The 25,790-nt window shown below is 36.3% G+C and overlaps 1 protein-coding gene across 1 annotated transcript in view; it reads right to left on the reverse strand.

The window, feature by feature from the left end:
* Positions 1-25,790, reverse strand: part of THSD7A (thrombospondin type 1 domain containing 7A) — a 465,539-nt gene that overhangs the window by 217,224 nt on the left and 222,525 nt on the right. Inside the window, exons 3-4 of the mRNA XM_003252566.3 lie at positions 7,588-7,836; positions 4,797-4,978 (exon numbers count right to left, since the gene is read on the reverse strand). Coding sequence (XP_003252614.2) covers positions 4,797-4,978; positions 7,588-7,836 — 431 coding nt within the window. The remainder of the gene's footprint in view (positions 1-4,796; positions 4,979-7,587; positions 7,837-25,790) is intronic.

Genomic DNA, 25,790 nt, shown 5'->3' on the forward strand with positions numbered 1-25,790 from the left:
TTCATTACCTAATTATTCCAGTCCAGGGTCGTGGGTGGCCAGAGCCTATTCCGTCAGTTTAGGGAGCAAGGTGGGAACTGTGGCTAGACAACACGCCATCCCATCTCAGGGTGCACTCACACACACCCACACTCACTCAGACAGGGACTCCGTAGACATGCCAATTCACCTGATGTGAACATCTCTGAGGCATGTGAGCAAACCAAAATACCCATGCAGACATGGGAGGAACACGCAGACTCCACATTCTTCAGCTGGGAATCAATTTTTTTTTTCTCGTCAATGTTATGACAAAATGTTCATGGACAAAACAGCATATATATTTGAGGACCTGCTGTATTATTTTCCAGTGCTTTTTACATCCCACTGTATTTACAGTGCATTGTGTTTCCAAGCTGTAGCCATCATGGGTTCTAGTTCTTTTTCATTTACCACATTAAGATGAGCAGAAAGTGGTATGCTTAGAAAGAGAATAAATTATGGAGCATTTATACTTATATTATTCTCAAAAAGTGTTCATAGCCAAACTTTATATGCCTGTTTGTATAATTATAGCATACTAGTGAAAGTTTTAGAAGTCAGTAAATTTAAAAATCTTGTTTTCCTGTAATTTACATCTACATAATGGCGTTACAGAAAGTCAAAAACCTGAAATCATTTTTCTTTATGGGACAAGTTTGATGTATTTTTAGCAAAATAGAAAGTAAAAATAAACCACTCCCTTTCCTAAATGACTTAAGGATTGCATCTGAGAATCTAGGGAGACTCTCTTAGGTATCAGCGACCCATGGTTCCCTGATACACACTTTGGGTGGAACTATCATGTAAAATATTCTCACCTACCTTTTGTTTCAAAAGTGAGGAATAGGAAAGACACAGCACTAGACTTCAACACACTCTGATATTTACTTTTTAAAATAACAGGAAAATAGCACCATAAGCATAGCCTTTCTTTTCTCTTTTTCCAAAAAGCTTTTTCTAAAGTGGGTTTATGTGTGGAAACCGTAGACAAAATACAGTGATAAATAATTTACTTTCCATTTAGCAATGGTGTGGCTATTTTATTTTCTTATTTCGTGGTTGAGCATGAGGAAATGTGAGTTTTTTACTTATCTTTCCATCTATCCATTCACAGTTCAATCATCCATCCCTCCACCTATCTTCCCATTGATCCTCCAATCATTTCTGCTGCTATGTCATCATACAGGCTTATTATCTAGGCTGTCTTTCTTAATAACCCTCAATCCCACAGACAATATCCAGATGTTAGTGTGGATTTTTAATATGTTTTCTGCAGAGTAATGCTCTTAAGTTTCCTATAAGTCACTGTAAACTTAATGGTGCCTTATAACCAATACTTTCAGTTTCCCTCATTTAAAAACACGTTCAAGCTGTACTAAATGGAAGAGTTTCTGGAGTTTCTATAGGTAAAATTTACTTTCATTTTACTTTGAACTCTAAAAAAATCAATTTACTTTCATGCATCCAATGATCAGCAACATGTTCATCAACTTTCTAGGACTCATACAGATAACCTCCCCACAGGCAAGGCCTCTTCCTGTCATATTCTGATAAGGGTAGATTTCACGCCAGCATAAGCTGGACATTCTTCACAGCCTACTGGAAATCTGATCAGCTGGCTGAACAAAAACTGTCAAGGGAACTTGTCAAGGGGAAGTGGGGAACTTGTCAAGGCTTTCTTCTATGGAAATGATATAGCAGAAATTCTGCTCACCTGAATATTGTGGGGGAATAGTTGTCAGGATTGGGAGGATTACCTACAGCTAAGAGCAGTGCAATAATAAAATACAGATGCTCTCCAATATCGATTAGATATATTTTTTCCTACTGTTTACAAGTGCTATCTCCAACTTAGGGTATGTTCTGATGATATAATTCCACTGACATAAATAGCATACTAAATTGTGAATATTATACTAAAGACCTTGTGAGTACTTTAATAAGATACATTTTATTATTTTGGAAATTAAATGTATTAACTCCAAGGATAAGAATTTTTCTGTCCCTTATGGTGTGTGTCACTTAGTAGTATGGAATATACCAGTGAGTAAAAAAGTCATTAATGCTTCCTGCCTTTGTGCTAAGGTAGTAACATTCCCCTGTGTAACACAACGCACCAAGTTAATAAAGGAAGTTTACATAAATTTCATATCACTTGATTTCAGTATGTTTTGTACTAATAAATTTTATTTTTGAGTTAAAGTATTTTGTTTTGTGTTAGGGTCTTTTTCACATCTTGGTTATATGTGAAAACAAGTCATCTAGAGAACACATGGTGTGAATCTACAAAAAGAACAGTGTAGATAGTTCTTTAAGTAAAACTGAGTTGTTCATAGTACAGGTTGTTCATGGTTACACAGTCATGGATTCTTGAAATGAGTGTCTTCTTATTAGCTGGGGGAGTTGTTTTGAGGGATTTCTCTCTTTTATAAGATAAGCTTTTATTCTTTCATATGAACATGACTGAACATCGAGTGTGAATGATCTTCAAGCCCACAGCCTGATTGTTCTCCATTCACACATATTTATAGACTTCGCATGTCACCCCTGGGATGCTGGTATGCTGAATATGTTTCCTAATGGAAAATGTTAAGTGCTGCCAGGGAGAAACCAACAGAGTCTAAATTTGGTGCAATAAATGCTACATTTTTAGGGAGAATCAACTGTTTTTGCAAAGACTTTAAGAAGTTCATTAGTATTCTTGGTATTTGATATGAAAGGACACACATTCCTAAATTATTCATGTTACATATTTACACGATAAATATTAATTTTAGGTGAATTAATTACTTCCATATCTATTGACCTTTGCTTTGGCATTTGCTTTAGTCTAACAACTACATCTTAATAATGATATTCTTTCAATATTCCTTCTTTTTCTATGACTTTTTTCGTTGTCTGCAGTGGTTTAGCAGTGGTAGGGGGGAGCTCTAAAAGAAAATGCTTTAAAAAAATACCCAGTTGCAATTCAGAATTCTGAAGGATCTTTGGAAAGTAATAACCTACAGGACATAATTGACATTCCAAAACTAAAATCTGATCTACCTATAGCAATGAAATTATACTACCCTGGAAAGACTGCTATAATAAATCTACTTAAGAGTGTTAAAATGCAGCCATTAAAGTGGCCAAGAAAATATTAATGTACTAACATTACATGTTTTATGCTACTTCCTTATAACCTCAAGATACATTAGTAGTAAAATGTATCCCTAGGCTAGACTCCTAAATGAGTTGACATGCTGTGTAAAGTTAGTGGATACAGAACAATTAAATTTTGAAAGTTGCAACTGCAAAACTTCAGTTTTTATCTTCCATGAATTACTGGTCACTGGTGTCAGTCCTTTTTGGGAGGGGCAGAGAAGCCATCTCTTCTTTGGTTTTTAAAACATTCATTTCTGTTTGTTCTTCACCTTATTTTCTGATCATTTTTGCTCATATTCCTTCCCAAAATATTCTCCTTTTTTGGTATTTCATTTGGTGGTATCAAATAGGGCCTTTATCCTTGTTCTTTTTCTACCAAGGTATTTTCTAAGAAATTCAATCCTTACCTCTCATCTCCTTTCCTCCCCTCCCCGCTCCATAACCTGCCAAATACAACACACTCACCTTTATTGGTGAGATTTGCCCTTTGTTTTTGCTTTTCTTTAGCATTGTGCCTTAATACACACTGTTCCCTTGCCTGAAATGAACTCCCTCTTGCACTCTTGCCATGCTTCCCTGTAAGTAGTGTCTCTGTCACCATTCAGCTCAAGTGCCACTCCCTCCATAAAGGGCTCTGTTTCTACTACTCCCTTATGCTCATTCTGAAACTTAGTTGCATGACATAGCATATTGCATTTTAATTACTGGTTGGCCTACATGCTCTCCTAATGACTTTGAGGACTTCCATGACATGCAATTTGTATTGGTATTTCTATCCACACTCTCTTAAACAAATTGTATATGTTAATATACGTTCAATGGGTCAGTGAAAGAAGTCCTGCTGTTCCTCAGACAGAAGGTAAAGAAGAAGATAAAGACTGCTTACAGTACTGCTTAAAAATGTTCATATTTGTGTGTGAACTTAAGATGTACTAATTCAATATACACTTAATCAAATAATTATGATAATTTTAGAGTCATATTAATATCTAAAATATATAGTTTTAGCTTGGGCCATATTGGATTCAATTATTCTTTTGTACACTTACTATATCTGGTCCTGAAACAGATTTAATTCAAAAAAAGATATGTTTGCCAAACAATTGAAGACTTTTAAAAAATGCCTTTGGGTTAAAGTTTTCTTTTACTGTAGTTTCTATTCTGTACTTATTTAAATTGAAATTGACAATTTTATTCAATATCATAATTAACTTATTTTTAACCACATTTTATCCAAATAAGATTTTTTTTGACAAGCAGGTTTTACTTCTTATATAATTTTGGAATTTAGAATATATATTTGCATGATATGTGTGTATTTACAGATAAATTTTTAGTCTAGTTTTTAAATTATTCCTGCTAAAGTTTGATGAAGAGGTTGAGTCAAGAAGGCCTTTAAGTCAAAATTTTAAAGAAACTTGTCAGTAAACCAGAACTGACCAAAGATGGAGTTGTATTAAATATTTTCATAACCATAATGTGGATTACTGTTTACCATAGTGAATACCAACCACAGTGTGAACAGAAATGCAGCTTTCATGACCCAGATGGCTGTGTATATATCCCTTCAGAGCAATCACATGCTCAGTCAGTCTTCATGAGTGAATCCTTGAGAAAAAAGCAAAGGTTACCTTCTTTGTTCTTCTGGGTACTTAATTGTGAGAGGAGGTTTTCGTTGGCCTGCACGCAGTACACCTCTCGGGTCTGGATGCCCCCTCCACAGAGGGCCGTCTGGTTGCCGCGCCTCTTGTCCTGCTGACTGAGCAAAGGGTCCACACGGCACTCAGTCCACTCTGTAGTTCTCCAGCTATACCTAAAGAAAGAAAACACCAGCAGCAGCAACCATAATTATTGAATGACATATTTCTCTACTCCTGTCATACTTTGTTTTAACGAAAATTAGTCTCAAAAGCATTTCTTAGAGAATCCATCGTAGACTATATCTATGGTGCATATTTGGTTTCAACTCCTTCTTTATGCTCTGCAGTGCTCCATTTAATGAGGGGTTAAATTTAGGGTGATCCTGTTTCAATTGCAATTACTGGAAGTTACTTATAAATATTTTATGAAAAGGGAGCATAATGCTGAAAACATGAAATTTTATGTTCAATTAAGCTGAACCCAGGCTTGCCCTTTATTGTTGCCTATAAACAAAGGAGGATTGAATATGAAAATGGGCAACATTCTGAGTAATGATGAACCAAAACATTTGCTTTGCCTTTTACAAAATAAATGAAAACTGCACAGTGTAGCAAGATTATAATTGTTCTATTAGGGTTAAAAATTATAAGACAATAAATCAGAGTTTTCTCTTTATTGTCAAGAATAAGATTTTTTTTTTTTTTTTTTTGTAGCACTGAGCATTCCTAATGAGTGCTGATGCATGATGCAAAGAGGTGGCACTTCTCATCAGTGGAGCACAGGAAAGAAGATCTATGATGCTCAATTAAAGCTCCAGTCAAGATTATGATGTGAGAGAAATGTCAGGGGATTGTCAGTCCAACACGTGATTGAAGGAGATAGCTAGGGAAACATTTCCCGATGCCACCGAAGATAGGAAGTGATGGCATTTCTCCACCTCAAGGAAATGGATATTCTAAAAGCACAAAGGACATGACTCATGCAGCACTTTGTGCCACTTTAACCAAGATGCTTCCTTAGTAATCAGATGAACAGCCAACATAGGTGCAAATGGATGTGCTAATATTCACCTGAATCAGGCAGAAGGTTAAACGGCCCTCAGATGTCTAATCTAGATGCTTCACTCTGTCAATGGTAAGGTTTTGTGACAGTAAAGAGGAACTTCATGCCTGTTTTTAAATTTTATAAGTGGGGATTTGTTGCTTAACGAATTGTGGGACTGGGTCATGAAGAAACACCACCTGACATTAATTTATAAAGGAAGTGCAGCACTCAGGTCAATTATAGAAACACGGATAATTGATGCCTGGTTTGGGGACTGAAGGGGAAGGAAGCAAAACCAAATAGATCATTTGTTAAGGGACTTGCAATAATTGTTTTAAATAAATTGAAGTTCTGATTTAGGTCACGCCAAAAAGTCCAATGAGAGGAATAGTCTGTCAATAATGTAAATTGGTTACACATTCTATGAAAAAGCTACCCCCAAAAAAGGGCATGGAGAAAGATACTCAAGGATATATATTTATTTTGTTAATTGTGTTTGAATATCTGAGAAGAAAAAGAATAAAGCACCTAGCTTGCAACAAAAATAGAAGAAACTCATAAGAGAGAAAACACAGGAAATCCTGGCAACTTCCTTGAGCCTATTATGTGGAGAGGAACCAGAACAATCAGTGGGATAGGCAGAGACATTGGGAAGGAAATTCTCTGTGGAGGTTTCAGTCACTTTTTACATTAGAGCACAATGGATGAGTCCAAAGTGCTGCAGAATTATATATCTGGTATAAAACATTACTATTTTTTTGTTGTTGTTATAGGAATAGTAGTAGTAGTAATTTGCCTCCCCACTGGTTCATAAAGATCTAGCTATATGCATGTTCTTTAAATGTTTGGAATAATCCAGAGATGCTCTCAATGAAGTTCACACATCTCTATTGAAAAACCAATATAAGTTGCTTTATAAATATCCTATATACAGATTAAGCTGAAATATTGCTATTACCAAAATAATTCACAATAATAACTTGGAAATTTTAATACTGTCATACTGCCAAATGTTTCAGAATGAGTCTTATTTAATCTGAATTCAATCAATATTTATTGAACACTTATTTTGTATCAGGCACTGTGATATATGCTAGTAATTAAACAAAAAGCAAACAAGCAAAAAACCCAACCCTTTTCCCAACATTAGTAAGCACAATCTTTGTCCTCACGGAACTTAAAGTCTTGTTATTTCGATGTAGTATTTCACTCTATTGAATAGGATTTGTTATACAAAGTACTGAATTTTAATAGTTAATGATAATCTATATTTGGAAAGTTTATTTTACCTTGTGGAAGGGAAGTTGACAAACTGTGGCCCAAGATCAAATAAACCTGCCACTTTTTTTTATATAAATAAAATTTTATTGGAACACAGCCACACTCAGTTGTTTACGTATTACCTCTAGCTCCAATAGCAGTGTTGAGTCATTGCAATAGAGACACGTATGGCCTGCAAAGCTTAATGTTTTAACTACCTACCCCTTTACAGAAAAATTTTGGCAACTCCTACTATAGAAAATACATAAACATTGAATTGGTGCTAAAAATTTCATGGAGATTTAGTTTGTCAGAGACACTTTTATTCTGTGAAATCAGTTTTTTTTTAAGGATACTGCTTGTAAAGATTTTTTTTATGTGTAAAAGTTACTGTTGCTCAGAATACTGTTCAGTCAAAATCAAATAGCTGAGCAAATGTAGTTTGGGCAGACACTCTACCCTTCTTTATTTACTCACATGGCACAGGGGACAACTCCATCTCCTTGAGACAAACAAGGTTCTTTTTCCTCAAGTTCTGGACACTCCTTTTCACTGCCAATGGGAAACTGCCTGATGGTTCGTGTCCTTACACGAGTGCCTGCAGGGGACACCATGTCATGGCATGTTTTTGAGCAGGGGCTCCACTCTGACCACTCGGAAACCTGGCACTCTTTGGAGATCACACAGGACTGGAAGGTCATTGGAAGCTTCTCTTGCTGGCAAAAGCTGTAAAAGAGCATTGATATTCTCATTACAGACTCACAGGCAGTTATGAACTTTGTCTTCTACACTCAAGAGTGAATCAGCTTGGGCATTTTTATTTCTACTTGGAGGTATGATTCCAATTTCATTGAAAATACATCAACATTTATGATGTGGAAAAGCAGTTAGACTCAAAGCTAACATTTGCATATTATTCTGTTTTCTAAGAGTTGTTAAACCATTCATAGGAAATAGAAAATAAAGAGAATTAAGTAAAATTAGCTAAAGCTAAGTTTACCATACTGTTCATTTTACTCATTCCAGACTTGTTTTAACTTAGAAAATGAGAAACCAAGAACTGTTAACATATGCTAATTTCCATTCTGTTTAGGGAATCAAGTAAATATGCCTGCATAAGTGTGACGGTTAATACTGAGTGTCAAATTGATTGGATTGAAGCATGCGAAGTATTGGTCCTGGGCATGTCTGTGAGGGTGTTGCCAAAGGAGACTAACATTTGAGTCACTGGCTGGGAAAGGCAGACCCACCCTTAATCTGAGTGGACACCATCTAATCAGCTGCCAGTGTGGCTAGAATATAAAGCAATCACAAAAACGTGAAAAGACTAGACTGGCCTAACCTCTCAACCTACATCTTTCTCCCTTGCTGGATGCTTCCTGCCCTCGAACATCAGACTCCAAGTTCTTCAGTTGTGGAACTCAGACTGGCTCCCCTTGCTCCTCAGCTTGCAGACGGCCTGTTGTGGGACCTTGTGATCATGTGAGATAATACTTAATAAGCTACACTTTATACATATATCTATCCTATTAGTTCTGTCCCTCTAGAGAACCCTGACTAAGACAGATTTTGGTACCAGGAGTGGTTCTAGAGGAGCAGAATATTAAAGATGGAATTCTTTCATTGGTTTTGGGATTTCTGGAGTTGGCTGCTTAATATTAGATCCCAAAATGCTAAGGACTTTACTTCTAATAGTATGGAGAACACTCATAGTCCTTGGTGTGAACTGTTTAGGGAGTTATGCAAAATAAATGCATTTGACGCTCCTGAGTCATTGCTCGTGAGAGGCAAGGAGTTTAGTGACTCTATACATAACACCTTTGACCATATGTGGAGAACCAAGAAACATAATGAAGCTAGTTCATTGCTCCTAAGTTCAGTGGAAAAGTGATGAAAGAAAATCATGAATTCAGGGATTCTAACTCCTAGCTTCAGAAGCAGATACTGACCCTCAAATCTGCTAAGATTGTCCTGAGTGAGAGACTTATCTTCTGTTGAGAAAGAGCTGAAATTGTGGAAAACAGACACAAGCTCTTATCATGTGAGTGGGTCATCTGCAAGGAAAGATGCATGCACAGCCTCACCAGGTGTCTACTGTTAAAGTGAGGGCATTGATTGGAAAAGAATGGGACCCTGCAACTTGGAATGCGGACGTGTGGGGGGACTCTGATGAAGCTGGGGACACCGAGTTTGTAAACTCTGATGAATCTTTTCTGCCAGAAGAAACAGCTTCCCCATCCCCAGTAGTCACAACATCCACTCCCCAACCCATGCTGCCATCAGCCTTTCCACCTTTGTCTGAGGAGATAAACCTTGCACTACCTGAGGCAACAGTGACGGCCTCTGCTGAGGCAGTTGCCAGACAAGATAATGTTGATTCTCCTCAGGAGCCACCCCCAACACCCCTGTTTGCTTCTAGACCTACAACTAGACTAAAGTCCTGGCAGGTCCCTAGAGGTGAGGTTGAGAGTGTGACCCATGAGGAGATGTGCTACATTTGAGAACTGCTTGAATTCTCTAATTAATATAAAAGAAATCTGGAGAACAGGCATGGAAATGGATATTAAGAGTGTGGGGTAATGGTGGAAGGAAGATAGAGTTGGGTCAGGCTGAATTTATTGATTTGGGCCCACTAAGTAGGGACTCTGCATTTAATGTTGCAGCTTGGGGAGTTAAAAAAGGTTCTAATGGTTTATTTGCTTGGTTAGCTAAAATATGGATAAAAGATGGCCCATTGTGAGAGAGCTGGAAATGCCTGATCTCCCCTGGTTTAATGTAGAGGAAGGGATCCAAAGGCTTAGGGAGATTGGGATGGTGGAGTGGATTAGTCACTTTATACCTACTCATCCCAGCTAGGAGGTCCAGAAGATATACCCTTGACCAATGTCTTGCAAAACAGATTTGTGAGGGCAGCACCTTCATCTTTGAAAAGCCCTGTAATTGCTCTTCTCTGTATGTCAGATCTAACAGTGGAAACCACAGTCACTCAACTACAAAACTTAAATACAATGAGAATAATTGGATCCTGAGGTGGCAAGGGCCAAGTGGCAGCACTCAACCATCAAAGGCAAGGCTGGCATAGCTATTATAATGGATAGCAGAGGCAAGGCAGCAACCAGAATAGTCTGACTCATGTAGAGCTCTGGCACTGGTTAATTAATCATAGTGTTCCTAGAAGTGAAATTGATAGGAAGCCTACTGTATTCCTACTTAATTTATATAGGCAGAAAACTTCTAGGTCAAATGGACAAAAGACATTTGAATTATAAAAACAGAGAATCATGGCCCCTCAATCAATTTCCAGGCTTGAGCCAGTTTACAGACGCAGAACCTCTTGAATGAAAGGCAGGCCGGGTCCCTTTGGGGAAGAACACCACTACATTATGGACAATTTATGCTGTTAATCTTTCTTCCATTCTTCCCCAAGGAAACCTCTGGCCTTTTACCTGCGTAACTGTGCATTGGGAAAGGGAAATGATCAGACATTTTGGGGACTACTGGACACTGGCTCAGAGCTGACATTGATTCCAGGGGACCCAAAACATCACTGTGGTCCTCCAGTTAAAATAGGGGCATATTGAGGTCAGGTAACTAATAGAGTTTTAGCTCAGGTCCAACTTACAGTGGGTCCAGTGGTTCCTGGGATTCATCCTGTGGTCGTTTCCCCAGTGCCAGAATGCATAATTGGCATAGACATACTTAGCAGCGGACAGAACCCCCACATTGGCTCCCTGACTGGTAGGGTGAGGGCTATTATGGTGGGAAAGGCCAAACGGAAGCCTTTAGAGCTGCCTCTACCTAGAAAAATATTAAATCAAAAACAATATCGAATAGCTGGAGGGATTGAGGAGATTAGTGCCACCATCAAGGACTTGAAAGACGCAGGGGTGGTGATTCCTACCACATCCCTGTTCGACTCTCCCATTTGGCCTGTGCAGAAGACAGATGGATCTTGGAGAATGACAGTGGATTATCATAAGGTTAATCAAGTGGCAACTCCAATTGCAGCTGCTGTACCAGATGTGGCTTCATTGCTTGAACAAATTAACACATCTCCTGGTACCTGGTATGCAGCCATTGACATGGCAAGTGCCTTTTCTCCATTCGTGTCCATAAGGCCCATCAGAAACAATTTGCCTTCAGCTGGCAAGGCCAGCAGTATACCTTTACTGTCCTACCTCGGGGTATATCAACTCTCCAGCTTTGTGTCATCATCTTATTCAGAGAGACCTTGATTGCTTTTCACTTCCACAAAGTATCACACCGGTCCATTACATTGATGACATTATGCTGATTAGATCCAGTGAGATCTAGATCTAGAAGTAGCAAACACACTAGACTTATTGATGAGACATTTGCATGCTACAGGATGGGAAATAAATCCGACTAAAATTCAGGGACCTTCTACCTCAGTAAAATTTCTAGGGGTCCAGTGGTGTGGGGCCTGTCAAGATATTCCTTCTAAGGTGAAGAATAAGTTGCTGCATTTACCTATAAACTGTAGAGCTATCCACTAAATATTCCTTTAATATTTATTTTATCAGTATTTATGTTTAAACTTTTATCTATCTACTTGTACTTCAATTAAAGGGATGGTGGATTCTAAATTATAATGCCTACATATGAAGATGAAGATGATGTTACAGATGTCATCAGTTGGTGGTACATATACTTTGAAGAGTTTTCGCGAAATTGGATGGACTTGTGTTGATTTGTAGTTTAACTCTTGCCCATTCTCAGTAATCAATAGTGTATATTTACAAGACACAGGCAGCTCTCACTCTGAAGAGCCATCTAGTCCAACGGGAAAATGCACTGATTATTCTGCCTCATCATTCGGTTGCTATATTCAACTGTGGTAATCAACCATAGAGATGCTGGTCCATTTTAATGCAACAACTCATGTTCAATCTTCTTAATCCTACTGGCATATGTATGAAAATTGCATTCCTAGGAGACAATTACAGCTTAAAGCATCACAGTCAATTTGTCTGAGTTAAGAGGTCTGGGAAGAAGATCATCTGAGAGTGGTGGTAAAAGGGCTCTGTGAGTCAGCTCTGTTTTCCCTACAACAACAGAGAGGACCCAAATCCCATTGCTACTCAGTGTCATGTATTGATGCTAACCATGAAGCAAGACTTTCTCTTTGATGAGCAAGATTTCACTCTTATACTTACGAGTTTATCAATAAAAATCACGCAAAATAATGACTGATACCTTCTGTAACTCCTCTCTTACAAAACTCTACATATTTCATTTCCTTTAGATACATTTCTTATCCTTCCTAATATTATTTTTCATATTCATATGTATATATTATCCTCTTTTTAATACTTATTGAGCTTATATTGTATGTGCAGAGAAAGGATTAACAATCTCAGCTTTTTGTAGAGACTATGACCATTGGTTAACTGCCTACAGTTAGTTACTCTGGTAACCTGATAAAAGAAGAATAACGACTTGTTACTAGATTATATTGTTTATGATAAAATATCTCCTGAGATAAATTGCACCTGCACTGGGGACACTGTGAACACCTGGTAAGCAGTCACAGCTTTGGGCCTCTCTGCATGTGGCAGCTCCTAGAACAGAGCTTGTCTCTTGTGGCAACCTTGGAGACTATGACTGTAGGATCACTTCAAGAGATGCAGCTCTTGTGGGAAATAAAGCTTTTAAGCCAGGAGAGCTCCTGGACCTACCTGATGTGCAACTCATCTTGCATCTGAACTGTGCTGCATGGATATCTAGGCGAATTCCAACCAGACAAGCAATGTGTGATACTACAATAACGACAAATTCCAGTTCCTGTTCTGTGTCCTTCTAAGCAGACTGATGCCGGTGTGACTTACGGTAGACTTCTGAATCTTGAGAATTTGAATGTTTGGTAGAACCCAAAATGTAAAACAACTCCCATTACCTTGTTTAATACTCTCAATAATCTTTTTATCTGGTGATCATTATTAGTCCCATTTCATAGGGTAGCAGCCTTCGGGAGGTTAGAAAACTTGGTCAAGTTCACATAGAGTAAGCAGTTGACTGGAATTTGAACTTGGATTCCTAAAAACAAGGCCCATTTTCTTAACCTTACTTCTCACAGTTTAAACTGGCTATAAATCTCTGTTTGTTAGAGCAACTGCTTTTTTAGCCAATGCCAAAGTTACTGATATATTGTGATCAACTAGTATCACTGTCTCAAAGACACAGGATTTGTACTATATATGCACTTTGCAAATGTGCTGCTTGTCCAAAGGAGAACTTAGGAATTATGGAAAAGCCAAGCCAGATATATTTTTCTAATAAATGTTAACAATTTTCAACATAGGTACTAAATATGAGAAATTAGTAGCATAAAGAAAAATATGATATGATTATATAATTTACATATATAATATACATGTATGTGTGTGTATATGTGTGTGTGCATGTGTGTGTATATGTAGTTTATCTTTTCTATAATTTTTCAATACCCCAAACCTTTCAACAAATATGTATTAAGTAACTCTACTTAATACTGGGCTTCAGAAGTACAAAGACAAGATTACAGCAATTAAGTTGGAAGCATGTAATTTTGCTAGGGGAGGTACAGAAAGTTACATAAAGTAGTAGGTTACTATGGTGAATTTCAAATTACATATTAGAATTTGTCATGTTGAGATGAAGGTAATTAATGGAAATATCAGATAAATAGCCTTTTTTTGTTTGCTTATTCCTTGGTGGGTGGGAGAAAATGGATTTTTCCTTGGCCTCAATTTAGACAGTTTTGGGTGAGCAGTGAAAATAAGAATGGAAATTGAAGGCCTCGGTCTGATTCCAGGCTGTTATGTAGGCCTAGAATAAGACCTCCTGTGGGTGATAATGCCATTGAAACATGTGGCACAAAAAGAAGATATTTGTATTTTATGTAGATTTACAATAAACATATATTAGTGCTTACTATGTGCCAGACACTGTTCTAATCTTTATATATATAAAATGTATTGAATTATTAATCTGAGATTTACTTCAGAACAATTTCATGAAGTAGGTATTATTATTATTGCAACTTAGTACTGATGAGGAAACTGAGTACAAAGAGGTTAAAGAGTTTTCCCAAGGTCTTGCTTAAGAAGCAATCAAGCTGAGTGAGGTATTATGATGAACACAGGCAATCCATCATTGAATGTCTACAAAGAATGAGGTACTGTGTTCGGTTTTACCTAGAATATCTCAGATAATCCTCAAAACTGCTTTGTAAAGCAGAGATCCACTCTATCTATCCATGTATTTGTTTTTAATAGTTACTGCCAGGAACTATTCGCTAAATGCATCACTTTAAAAAAACATATTTTTAGGCCGGGCGTGGTGGCTCACGCTTGTAATCTCAGCACTTTGGGAGGCCGAGGCGGGCGGATCACGAGGTCAGGAGATGGAGACCACGGTGAAACCCCGTCTCTACTAAAAATACAAAAAATTAGCCGGGCGTGGTGGTGGGCGCCTGTAGTCCCAGCTACTCGGAGAGGCTGAGGCAGGAGAATGGCGTGAACCCGGGAGGCGGAGCTTGCAGTGAGCCGAGATTGCGCCACTGCACTCCAGCCTGGGCGACAGAGCAAGACTCCGTCTCAAAAAAAAAACAAAACCAAAAACAAAAAAAACCATATTTTTAATAATTAATGATTTCTTTAACATCACAATTTTTAAAACATATGTTTCTTTTTTCCCAGATTTATTGAGATATGATTTATTTTTACAAACAAGAAAATGAAATTTAAATGTTTTCTCCAAGTCATACAGCTAGAAATTAGCAGGCCTGGAATTCAAACTATATTTTTCTGCTTATGAGGGTTTCAACAAAGGCAACAGTAGTAGAAACTAAAAGCAGTTGTAAACTGCAAGAGAAGAGGAATTAGGGACTATAAGACCTGGTGTATAGTTGAAGGAATTAAAAGAGAACAAGCAGGCATTGAATAATTCAGATGTTTCTAACTTTGGCAATCTTGTGAATGACAATGCAATTCTCTGAAATGCAGAACACAGAATGAGAAGGAAATTTCTGGCAGTTTATAAATGAGTTTAACATTAATTTCTTGACTTGATGTGGATATATCCAGCATATATCCAGTAGGCAGAAATGTTGAGTAGACAGATGCAGAAGTAAAGGCTGGAATTTATTTGAAAGCTCAGGATGGCATATATGCTTCTTAGAAATCACAAGCATATCAGAGTTCAAAGCCAAGGCCACAGGAGTAGATGAGCACTCACACACTGGGACTCATTTTACTGCTGCATCATACACACATGGCCTTAAAGTGGACCTTGGTGGGACCATGAGGACTGTAATGTTCATTTCTTTCATTTTGAAAATGGGTAGGTTTTATGTCTTCACTGAAGTGGCAAAACCTGAACTGTGACCTGTAAATCATGTTTGAAAATGCTTTGCTTAGAACTGACATATTTAACCTCTCTCCTTTATCCCTCCTCTCTCTATATGTATAGGTATATATGTATCTTTCTATAGATACAGACACAGACATATGAAAAAAGGTTTTTTAAACTTTTCTTCCTAATATGGAAAAAAAACAAATGATGGTTGCATGTTGGATGTCACCATAGGTCCACTGCTTCTAATCCAGGGAAAGTCATGAAAATGAGCCCAATAATTTCCCATCATTTTGCTGAAGTTTAGCATCTGCAGTCTAGGGCACTGGAGTGGAAGTTTTTCCTACTGGCTTAGTCTAATCTAAAGTTTTGCTAATCAAAGCCAGGGCTGTGGACCAACACCATCAGCATTAACTGGGAGCTTGTCAGATCCCCGCTCCACATTACACATCAGAATCTGATTTTAACAACATTCCCAGAAGATCCATATGCACAATAAAGTTTGAAAAACACTGGTCTAGAGCTAACTCCCCCAAGCACTCAAAAAATATAAGCAAGCTAACATTTACACTTAATCTTCATCAATGTAGCCCTACTTCTAACAGACAACAGAAATTCAGTATATCACACAGATAGAATTTATTACCACATATTAGGCAGTTTACCAAATAATTGGATAGGCTGGAGGAAAAAGCCCTAAGCCAAGTTTCCAGAGCAACTTCCAGCCCTCAGAATTGCACTGCTGTTTCTCTAAAGCTTTTTCATAAAGCTCTTTTCTGTGGCTACAGGAAGCTATGTTGCTGCTGGCACACACTGCCCCATGAAATGGGTACTCTGCCTCTCCCTATTGACCTCAGTTCAGAATCTAAGCCCAGCTCCAGAACATGTAATTGTTGGAATCTAAATCACATCCAGGCACCTGGCTGCAAGCAACTTTGGGAAATATCAATTTGAGTTTCCTGCCTTTGTAGTTCAGGAAGTCCCACTAGTGCAGTGCTAGTCAAAATGTGATCCATGAATGAGGGCAACTGTTTGTTGGGGTGTGCAATGAGCTAAGCACAGGAATTGAGAATAAATACTGAGGCAATTTTACAGCAATTTGAAATTGCTGTGACATCCATGTGCATGATCAGTAGACTCAACTCGATGAACAGAGTATAGGCCAGTTTTGTTACTGTTGAATTCTGCTTTGAGAGGCATGTGGCATGAGCTACATAATAGACATGCACAGTAAGACCATGTCACTGGAAGAGTAGGAAATCAAATGAAAACAAGCAACCAAAAATGTGATCCTTTGCCCCAGATAGCTTGAGAAGCTCTGCACTGGTGGAGTTGGATGATTGATGAGCGCAACCTGTCAATGGGACCCTCCTAAACCCAGTTCAATTCCTAGCCCCTTTATGAGGCTTATTATACTGTGATAAGCTTGTATGACTTTTCATAAATATAAAGCATTTTAGCACTTAAGAATATATTATCTGTAAACAAAAGCCATAGCAATATTTCATTTTTAGCCTCTGTAGAATTAGTCTCTAATAAGCACTTACAATATTCTTATTGAGTTATAAAAATGTTTTCTTCCTGTAAAGATACAAATAAATTTAATAATACTTTTTTATATAAATGATATTACCTGACATCACTTGACAATATTAACAAATTTCCCCAATATTTGTAATGTGAACAAACAATTTAGTGTTCAGAGTAGAGTAAAATATTCATTTTGTGTAAAGCAAAATATATTTGTAGGCTTGTATAGTTTGTAATGACAGCATGGCCACAGATTTATTTAATTAGATAATTTGTCCCAAGAATGAAAATGGCTGTTCAAATACTGGCCTTCAAAGTATAAGAGTAATGGGACTTAAACCACATGCAAAGTGTTACTGTAACTCTTTTGACACATGTAACAAACCTTCACGTTGTGCACATGTACCCTAGAACTTAAAGTATTATATATAAATATATACATGTATACACATATATATGAAAAAGGAAATGAGAAGCTTTTCAAGGTAGATGCATTTTTCACGTGTGCTCAGACAGCCATCAGCCAATTGACAGGTCTGTAGTCCCAACTCTTATGCTTTCATGTAAAAAGATTATATTTAAAATTATACTCAGATTTAATACTAGAATATAATGCTAGTAGGAAATATATATGTTTTCTGGCAAATCTATTGTTTGCTTTTTCAATACTAATGAATGGGGTAGGAGGATTTCTCAATTTTTCTGAGACTCTTCCTTATAGCAAGACAGAGGACAGTGACTGCTGTGCTCATAGTCAAGAGATTTAAGATGTTCCTAAACTGCCACCCTTGAATTACATGACCCTGAGTAGATAGTGATCATTCTGTCTCACAGTTTTTCCATATGGTGAAATGATATTTTACTAAAAGATCAGTAACGTCCCTTTCTTCAATAAAATTGTACAACATTTTAAATTTTTATAACAACCTGTCCAAGTTCTGATTGTCTTGTGTTTTCAGATTGAATCTTTAAAAAAATAGACTTTTCCACCTTTAACTATGTTCAAGTCACACTCCTTTCTTGAACACAAAATTAAATTTCTTATAATTATTTATTTATTCCTTTATCGAATCAAATGAGTGTTTTACAAATTCCCTGAATGAATTTTACTCTCTAAGTGTGCCCATTCCTTCACGGAATTCAGCAAGTTAGAAGTAATGATTCTTTTGGAGGCAGAATGCACTCATATTAAAGCCATTTTCCTTGTAAAGACAGAGGTCTTTTCCCTTGCTTTGATATTTGAAAATCTTTTGTTGAGCTGCTGGGGAACATTGCCAAACGGTGTCACCTGCCAGCTGGAGTGATCATATGCTCCTATGAAAGCTGAGGGCCATGTTGCTGGTCAGCAGCTGAATGTGAGGATATCAGCACAGCGCATATTTAGTAATGGGATAAACTGCTACGGTAATGAGGCCTCCCTGAAAGAGCCAGTACATAGATTTTCTATCCTTTCACACAGCGAATGCTTTCATGCAGCTGCTTCCTTATCACCCATGCTGTTCCAGGCAGTGAACCATGGTGAAAATTCAGGACACAAACCCGAACCCACCTCGAGTGAAAACTCTAGGTGGGTTTATGAGACAGAGTAAATACTACCTACCACACTTCAAAAATGATGCTAAGTGGCATGATTGATTTTCATAATTCGTTTCATCAAAGCCATTTTTTTAGCATTATGGAATTTTTGCCTGTTAAGAGGCCTGTTTTTAAAACTTAAGAAGATTAGGAAAGGTAACCAAAAGATATTTTAGATATCAATAATTTAAAAGGAGAATTACCAAGTACCAATTCAAAAATTGATTAACTATTACATACTTCTATGAAAAATGAGAGGGAGAGAGAAACTAAGTCTAACACATTTGCAATTAAAGGATAGAGGTTAATGTCTCTGTGATATTTGACTCATTTCCTACTCCTTTCTTCATAAAGTTGTTATGGTTCTCAATCTCTCTGCTTCCAGGAGGAGGACCCATTATCACAAAATGCACCTAAAATTTCATTCAGACTGTGGTGCTGACTTCATCTTTGACCTCTTCCTGTGTTGGACATACAACAAAATCAAGTTAAGAGGACACAGGTTTGAACACCAATAACAGATTAAAGTACATATTCTGTAACAGCAATAAGGTCTGACAATTTTGATCCAAAACTATTTAGAGAGGCAGAAAGAAATTTTTTGCAGTGTATTGCAAAAGTCCAAGAATAATTTAATATATAAAAGCATAGCTAAAATTGAAAATTTGCTTGCTAGCAGCACTGACTAAATTGCTAGTTTTCTCTTACTCACTTAAGTGCCGGGAAGTAGTTCACTTTTAAATTCTTTTAACCCTTTCTTCTTGGTTCCTTGTGTTCTCTTTTTCTCACTTTGCCCAGCCCTTCCTTAGCTCTCCCCAGTGTCTTCTTTTACCATAACCCAGTGACTTTTGAGAAGTCTAGCTCTTTTGTTGCTTTAATTGTTTTTTTTGAAAGGGCACATCCAGTAGCTTTTCTCCTTATTTTACTCAGAAAAAAGTGATAAATAGCAAAAAGAGCAGGGAAAATTACTAAATCGTAATTGTGAGGCTGTTAATCCTCACAAGTTTTTTATTTTATTGGGTACAGAATCATTCATTTAAATGTTTTTACTTTAAAAATGTAATTATCATCTTATTCTTCAAGGATAAACAGAAGAAAACTTGTGAATAAAGAGTATAAGCAATATTTAAAAACATATCACAGTGATGCTATATTTGTGCATTACAAAATAACTGTAAGTTGTATACACAAATATATCTAAGCATAATAGTCTAGGAACTAAGACTTTCTCAAACCAAAAGTAACATTTTATTTGGTTGGTCCATAGTACTTTTGCCCCTCTTGAATTGTTTTACAGAACTATTATATAAGCTTATGTTCTCAACATTCATCAGAAACTGACAGGAAAAATACAATACATGCATAACACACACACACGCATACACATTTTAAAGACAAATAATCTTCCATATTTTCTATTTGCTGCTCAGGCATATCAATCTAACTTTTGTTTTCAATTACTATAGCCCTCCTCCAAAAGTGCTCCTAAAACTTTATATATCTTCCTTCCTCTCATCTTACTAATTGCACGTATATTTGTATGTATGCATGTATGATTCATTCATTCATTCTTTCATTCATTTAGCTTTATTGTTGTAAAGAACCTACAAATTCTTATTGGAAGTACAGAAATTTAAACTATATTATATGAATGCTAGCGGACACCTAGAATAGATACATATATTTCTAATATTTTATTGTTGGCAAATAACACTAATACCTCAGACTCTTTAGCATTCTACTTACACAGATTATCAACGATCATCTATTCCTTTGTTGTTACATTAGATTTACCATTTATTAGATGTTAATGTCTAGTCTAATTAGGACATGGACTAGGATAAAGGAAAGTTAGTCACAATGATTTGATTAAATGCTTAACTTACTCTTCTTTAAGCAATAGGCTATTTAAGAGATCTAGAGTTAATTGAAAATTGCTACTATCAAGAGTCTCTCTTAAATTAGCAATCAGAGAGGAAGAATACGTATTGTTGTATTTGAAATCCAATAGGTCTCATTACCAGATATGGGTTCCAGTGGGAATTAATAGAGCACAAAGTCTAAACTATTAATGCTTTGCACTTTCTTAAACAGGATTCAATTTGTGTAGATTCTATAACAAAGTCAATGTTATAAAGTTCTTTATCTTTCATTATTTTTAACAATAGATTAATCTCAGTCTAAAACAGAGTAAATTTGAAGTTTCCTAATCATTTGCAAGGTTCTGAAGACAAAAGAGAACTCAAATACTATATTACTATTAAAAATAATTATTTCATTGACCTTAAATGCATCACTCAGGGAGAAAAAATTTTTATTGAATGCCATTATTATTGAAACTGCTTTGTTCATCCAAGTAAAAATATGATAGAAATGAAACAATTGATATAAACATTGATAGTACAAAGGTGAGGTAGAAATTTCTTTTGTTAGCACTGCCATTATACATTCTGAAAACTCAAGAGACTAATAAACGTTTGTGGAATTAAGGGAACTGGCGATGTGAATGGATATAAGTTAAATATAAAAATCAATAGCTTTACCCTAGTAATAAGCACCTACACCTGAACATGTTAAAATTTTTCTTTTTATATCAGCAAGGAAAAATTACCCATAAAATATTTAGAAATAAATGCAGTAAGAAATATCCAGGATCTATGTAAAAGCTTTAATATATTATTTAATAACACAACACATATTACAAGAGCAGAAAAAATAGAAAACTGTAATACATTCTTGATGAGAATTCAGTTATATTAAATATAAATTATTCCAGTTAGAATCAAAACACAGTTTTCCTTAGAATTAAATATAAAGATTTGTGTTATACCAGCTAGAAAACTGTAACAAAGAAGACCATAAAGGGGAGCACTTGTCATGCAAATATACTATATAGTCACTATAAAAAAAATTGTATTGTATAGGAAAAGACAAATTGGTTAGTCATATAGAATAGAGAATTCAGAATTAGATTCTGAAAAATCTGAGAAACTGATACTGTAAATAAATGGAGAAAATGTGATCTATTTAAAATGGTGCCAGTACAGCCAGATACCCAAAAAAGACAACAAAAAATGAAGCCCTGTCTTACATTTGCACAAAATAAAGTCCAGATAGATTAAAGATATAAATTTAAAATAAAAAAACACAATATAAATCTTTCAAGAAAAAACTGGGAGGCTAATATATAATTTATGCCTGGGAGGACCACCACAATCTCAACTGAAAATGCAGGCACCATGGTAGAAAAGAAAAAAAAATCTGATGTTTAAAAAATGTTAAACTTGTGTTAGTAGATTAATGATAAATTTGATAAATTTTTAATGAATATTACAAATATTTAATTCTAAAAATGACAAGAACTATTAGAAATTGATTAAAAAAACATAAAATAAAATATTTACATATCTTTTGTTCATCATATATTCAGATGTTTAAAAGAAAAAATCCAAAGGACCATATACAAATGTGGTAAAATTCTCAGATTCACTCTCAGACAAACGGAAATTCAAATAAAAATACAAGATTACTTGATATGCCTGAGGCTGGTAACAATGAAAAGCTCTCATTTAGAGGAATGAGAGGAAAAAGTACTCAAATGTTGATAATGAAAATGTCAAGTCCAACTTACAAGGGATGTGAAGGACTTCTTCAAGGAGAACTACAAACCACTGCTCAAGGAAATAAAAGAGGACACAAACAAATGGAAGAATATTCCATGCTCATGGATAGGAAGAATCAATATCATGAAAATGGCCAAACTGCCCAAGGTAATTTATAGATTCAATGCCATCCCCATCAAGCTACCAATGACTTTCTTCACGGAATTGGTAAAAACTACATTAAAGTTCATATGGAACCAAAAAAGGGCCCACATTGCTAAGTCAATCCTAAGCCAAAAGAACAAAGCTGGAGGCATCATGCTACCTGACTTCAAACTATACTACAAGGCTATAGTAACCAAAACAGCATGGTACTGGTACCAAAACAGAGATACACACCAATGGAACAGAACAGAGCCTTCAGAAATAATACCACACATCTACAACTATCTGATCTTTGACAAACCTGACAAAAACAAGAAATGGGGAAAGGAGTCCCTATTTAATAAATGGTGCTGGGAAAACTGGCTAGCCATACGTAGAAAGCAGAAACTGGATCTCTTCCTTACACCTTATACAAAAATTAATTCAAGATGGATTAAAGACTTAAATATTAGACCTAAAACCATAAAAACCCTAGAAGAAAACCTAGGCAATACCATTCAGGACATAGGCATGGGCAAGGACTTCATGTCTGAAACACCAAAAGCAATGGCAACAAAAGCCAAAATTGACAAATGGGATCTAATTAAACTAAAGAGCTTCTGCACAGCAAAAGAAACTACCATCAGAGTGAACAGGCAACCTACAGAATGGGAGACAATTTTTGCAATCTACCCATCTGACAAAGGGCTAATATCCAGAATCTACAACGAACTCAAACAAATTTACAAGAAAAAAACAAACAACCCCATCAAAAGGTGGGCAAAGGATATGAACAGACACTTTTCAAAAGAAGACATTTATGCAGCCAAAAGACACATGAAGAAATGCTCATCATCACTGGCCATCAGAGAAATGCAAATCAAAACCACAATGAGATACCATCTCACACCAGTTAGATTGGCGATCATTAAAAAGTCAGGAAACAACAGGTGCTGGAGAGGATGTGGAGAAATAGGAACACTTTTACATGGTTGGTGGGACTGTAAACTAGTTCAACCATTGTGGAAGACAGTGTGGCGATTCCTCAGGGATCTAGAACTAGAAATACCATTTGACCCAGCCATCCCATTACTGGGTATATATCCAAAGGATTATAAATCATGCTGCTATAAAGACACATGCACACGTATGTTATTACAGCACTATTCACAATAGCAAAGACTTGGAACCAACCCAAATGTCCACCAATGATAGACTGGATTAAGAAAATGTGGCACATATACACCATGGAATACTATGCAGCCATGAAAACGGATGAGTTCATGTCCTTTGTAGGGACATGGATGAAGCTGGAAACCATCATTCTCAGCAAACTATCACAAGGACTGTAGGTGGGAACTGAACAATGAGAACATTTGGACACAGGAAGGGGAACATCACACACTGGGGCCTGTCATGGGGTAGGGGGAGGGGGGAGGGATAGCATTAGGATATATACCTAATGTAAATGACAAGTTAATTGGTGCAGCACACCAACATGGGACATTTATACATATGTAACCTGCACGTTGTGCACATGTACCCTAGAACTTAAAGTATAATAATAATAAAAAAAAGAAAATGTCAAGTGTTACCACCTTTTGTGAAAGTATCTAGAAAAATCTTTTAAAAATAAATTTGACCCAGTAATTCCCACACCTAGGAATATGTCCTATAGAAATTAAAATGCCAATTCATATGGACACTTATATGTGGCTATTTATTGTGGGCTTGCTCATGGTAATCATAAAGCAGAAATAAAATTAATGTCCAACAATAAAGAATTTAAGAAGAATGGATTAGAGCTATTCTGTATAATTTGGAAGGGTTTCTACAGGGTTTTATTTAGTCAAAAATAAGATGCAGATGTATATTGTATACACATATATTGTATATACACGTAAGATGTGTATTTTATACAATAGAAGTCATTTTCTAAAAATGAGCAAGATAAGTTGTGTGTATGTGTAAAATCAGTATGTGTTGGTTGATATGAATACAGCTTATTAACATAACTTACACTCCATGGGGGAATGAGGATGTGCTTGATGTTTTAATATGAGGTAAGAAGGAGAAGAATAGGGTGGGGCGCGGTGGCTCATGCCTGTAATCCCAGCACTTTGGGAGGCCGAGGCGGGCAGATCACGAGGTCAGGAGACCAAGACACTGGCTAACACAGGTGAAATCCCATCTCTACTAAAAATACAAAAAAATTAGCCGGGTGCCTGTAGTCCCAGCTACTCGGGAGGCTGAGGCAGGAGAACGGCGTGAACCCGGGAGGCGGAGCTTGCAGTGAGCAGAGACCGCGCCAACACTGCACACTAGCCTGGGCAACAGAGCGAGACTCTCTCTCAAAAAAAAAAAAAAAAAAGAGAAGAATAAATTTAGTATTAATATACAATCCAATTTATGCACACATGTGAATTTAGATATATAATGTAATATATAATCATCTAAATATTAATAGTGGTTCAGAGTGGTAGGATTTTAGGTGGCTTTTATTTTTTCTTTATATTTTAATGAATTGTTCTCAATTTAAAGATAATAAAGATAGTAATATATAAAATTTAAATAATTAAAAAAGTCTTTCCATTGTGTACAAAGAGTACACAATGTTTAAAAACATTTTTAAGCATAATTATATTAGGCAATATTTATATCTAACCTAGAGGACGCAAAGATAAAAAATTATCAGCAAATAAGAAATATAAAGAAACTGGTTACATTTGTTACTAAAATACACTGGATTTTCAAAGCTTTCAGATATAAATGTTAATGTGATTTTGTATATCAATGACTGCAGGAAATGCCCAGATGTGATTTAACTATGATCTTTGTCTTTATCTAAGCATGAACACCTAGGTTTCCAAGATAAATCTTGATACGATTTATGTATTTTATCTAAACTTTTACATTAAAATAGCCACATGAATAAACAGTAATTTCTTTTCTTACTGTACTTTTATTTTTTTTCCTTCAAGAGACTGCATCTTGCTCTGTTCCCCAGGCTGGACTCCTGTGGTGGAATCGTAGTTCACTGCAGCCTCCAAACCCCAGGCTCAAGAAATCCTCCTGCCAAAGCCTCTGGAGTAGCTAGGACTACAGGCATGTGCTCCTATGCCCAACTAATTTTTTTAATTTTATTATTATTTTTTGTAGAGATAGAGGCCTCAATATCTTGTCCAGGCTGGTCTTCAACTCTTGGTGTAAAGCGATTCTACTGCCTCAGCCTCCCAAATTGCTGGGATTACAAGCATAAACCACTGCAACCTACCCAATTTACATACTTTGAAAATGATAGACAATATGAAGAAAGATAGAAAGAAATATAAACATCAAGTATTCCTGCTATCTAAATCAGTTTAAATATTTATAATTTTATCTTTATAATTGGTATCTAACTCTGCTGCCTCTCTAGAATAATATGCCAATTTTATAATTATTTTATTGTCCTTTCTTAAAAATTCCCGATAC

This window comes from Nomascus leucogenys, chromosome 11 (genome assembly GCF_006542625.1).
Source record: "Nomascus leucogenys isolate Asia chromosome 11, Asia_NLE_v1, whole genome shotgun sequence".
Classification (NCBI taxonomy): domain Eukaryota; kingdom Metazoa; phylum Chordata; class Mammalia; order Primates; family Hylobatidae; genus Nomascus; species Nomascus leucogenys.